The following is a 1,906-nucleotide window of genomic DNA, read 5'->3' as shown; positions in this document are numbered from 1 at the left end:
ACCCGATATCAGAAAAATCAAATATCGGTCAATTCTTAAAAAGCATTAAACTTTCAAGCTTTCAATTTTTGACAAAAATTAAAAACTCGAGCGTAGGACCTCCGAATTCAATTTCGGGCATACTCACAGGTCCCAAATCATGATACAGACCCACTGGGGACCGTCAAAACATGGATCCGGGTTCGTTTTCTCAAAATATTTACCGAAATAAACTCAAATGGATATTAAGTCAAAATTCTTATTTTTATCAATTTTTAACTTAAAAGCCTTCCTGAATAATACTCGGACTACGCACGCAAATTGAGGAAGGATTAAAGAAGCTATTGTAGGCTTCAAAACATAGAATTAGGTTCTAAAACTATAGATGATCTATCGGGTCATCACACCCCCGTTTTTACATTCATCTCGAAAGTTACAGTCTCCTCACCCACTCTAAGCATGAGCTTTCTCTCGTGTATATATATTATTGATCTACCCATTGCTAAGAATGGTCTTCCTAGGATGAGGGGGACCTTCTTGTTCTCCTCCATCTTCACCGCTATAGAATCTATAGGAAATACGAACTTATCTACCCAAACTAAGACATCTTCTACTATCCCATCGGGTATTAGAGTCGTTTGGTCTGCCAGTTGCAAAGATAATTGTACCGACCTTATATCTCCAATCTCATTCTCTAGTTTCCTGTAAATAGACAAAGGTATTAGATTAATTGAGGCACCATAATCACATAAAGACTTATCAAAATTAATAGTGCCTAAAGAGTAAGGTATAGTAAAACTCACTGGGTATGCACGCTTTTGTGGTAGTTTGTTTTGCAAGATTGCACTACAACGCTCTGTGAGCTTTACCATGAGGTCTCTTCCATCTTCTTCTTCTTTGTCAGAATCTCTTTCAAGAATTTGGCATAAGCTGGCATTTGGGAGAGCACTTCTGTCTGGTAAGTTTACATTAACTTGTTTCAGCATATCCAGAAATATCTCAAACTGTTGTCCAGCTTTTCTCTATATAACTTTTTGGAAAAAGGTAGAGTAGGCATATGCTCGCTCTCATTAGAGTCCTCCCTTCTTGCATTTTTTCTTCTTATCAACATCAATTTTCAGCTACTCCCCACTTTCTTTTTTAGGTACCGCTTCTTTTTGTCTCGAAGTGGGATCTTTCAACACTTGCCCACTTCTTAAGGTCACTACATTCACTGTTTCTTTGGGGTTTCTTTCAGTATCAACGGGCAGAGTACCTGGGACTCTCTCAGATAATATTATTACAATCTGTCCCAATTGTCTCTCCAAGTTTTGAAAAACTGTGCCAAGTTCTTTGATGGCTGCTCCATGAGCGTCTAGCGTCTCATCTGTCCCGACAATAAAGGTATTCATTTGATCTTCTAGACCAGGCTGATTGGACTGTTGAGGCTGAAACTGCTGCCTCTGCTAATTTTGGAAGACTGGAGTTCCTCGTCCTTAAGGTCTGGGGTTGTTTTGCTGCCATGCATTTGCAGTACCCCTAGATGAACTCCATGAAAAATTGGGGTGTCTCTAACCCATTGCATTAAAGTTATAGTTTCCCACAACATTCACTTCCTCAGTTGAGGCATGACACTCATGAGTAGGGTGTCCTCTTCCACATACATCACAAGCTGCATGAGGCTCACTTTGTATTGTAGCCAAGGTCAACTTCCGTATTTCTTTAGCCATAACATCAAGTTGTACATGCACAAATACGTTAGCATCAACCTGGTGAACATCTGTCGGTCTTCTTCTTTCAACACTATCAGAAGGCCACTGATTTGCATCTTCAGATAACTCATCAAGAATTATAACTATCTCCTCTGGTGTTTTCTTCATCAATAGGCCTCCAGCTGCATTGCTCAATGTTCTTCGTGAGGCGGGTGTCAATCCATCCCAAAAGTCTT

The 1,906-nt window shown here is 39.8% G+C and overlaps 1 protein-coding gene across 1 annotated transcript; it reads right to left on the bottom strand.

Annotated features, from left to right (window-relative positions):
• Window positions 1–380: 380 nt before the first annotated feature.
• On the bottom strand, window positions 381–1,370 carry LOC138888047 (uncharacterized). The gene is made up of 2 exons (XM_070169846.1): window positions 1,128–1,370; window positions 381–1,001 (listed from the first exon to the last, which is right to left on the bottom strand). Exons 1-2 carry the CDS (start codon window positions 1,368–1,370, stop codon window positions 381–383), a joined length of 864 nt encoding a protein of 287 aa, XP_070025947.1.
• Window positions 1,371–1,906: the final 536 nt, after the last annotated feature.

Source organism: Nicotiana sylvestris, chromosome 3 (genome assembly GCF_000393655.2).
Source record: "Nicotiana sylvestris chromosome 3, ASM39365v2, whole genome shotgun sequence".
Taxonomy (NCBI): Eukaryota; Viridiplantae; Streptophyta; class Magnoliopsida; order Solanales; family Solanaceae; genus Nicotiana; species Nicotiana sylvestris.
The sequence above is the reverse complement of the archived record's forward strand: the minus strand, read 5'-3'. Positions and strand labels throughout refer to the sequence as shown.

What these genes read in the sequence shown, in the direction of transcription:
- LOC138888047 (XM_070169846.1), bottom strand. Translation starts at nt 1,370, where the DNA reads ATGAATACCTTTATTGTCGGGACAGATGAGACGCTAGACGCTCATGGA. An exon ending in CTTCGAGACAAAAAGAAGCG is followed by an intron (nt 1,002 to 1,127) that starts GTACCTAAAAAA and finishes AAAGTTATATAG; the next exon opens with AGAAAAGCTGGACAACAGTT.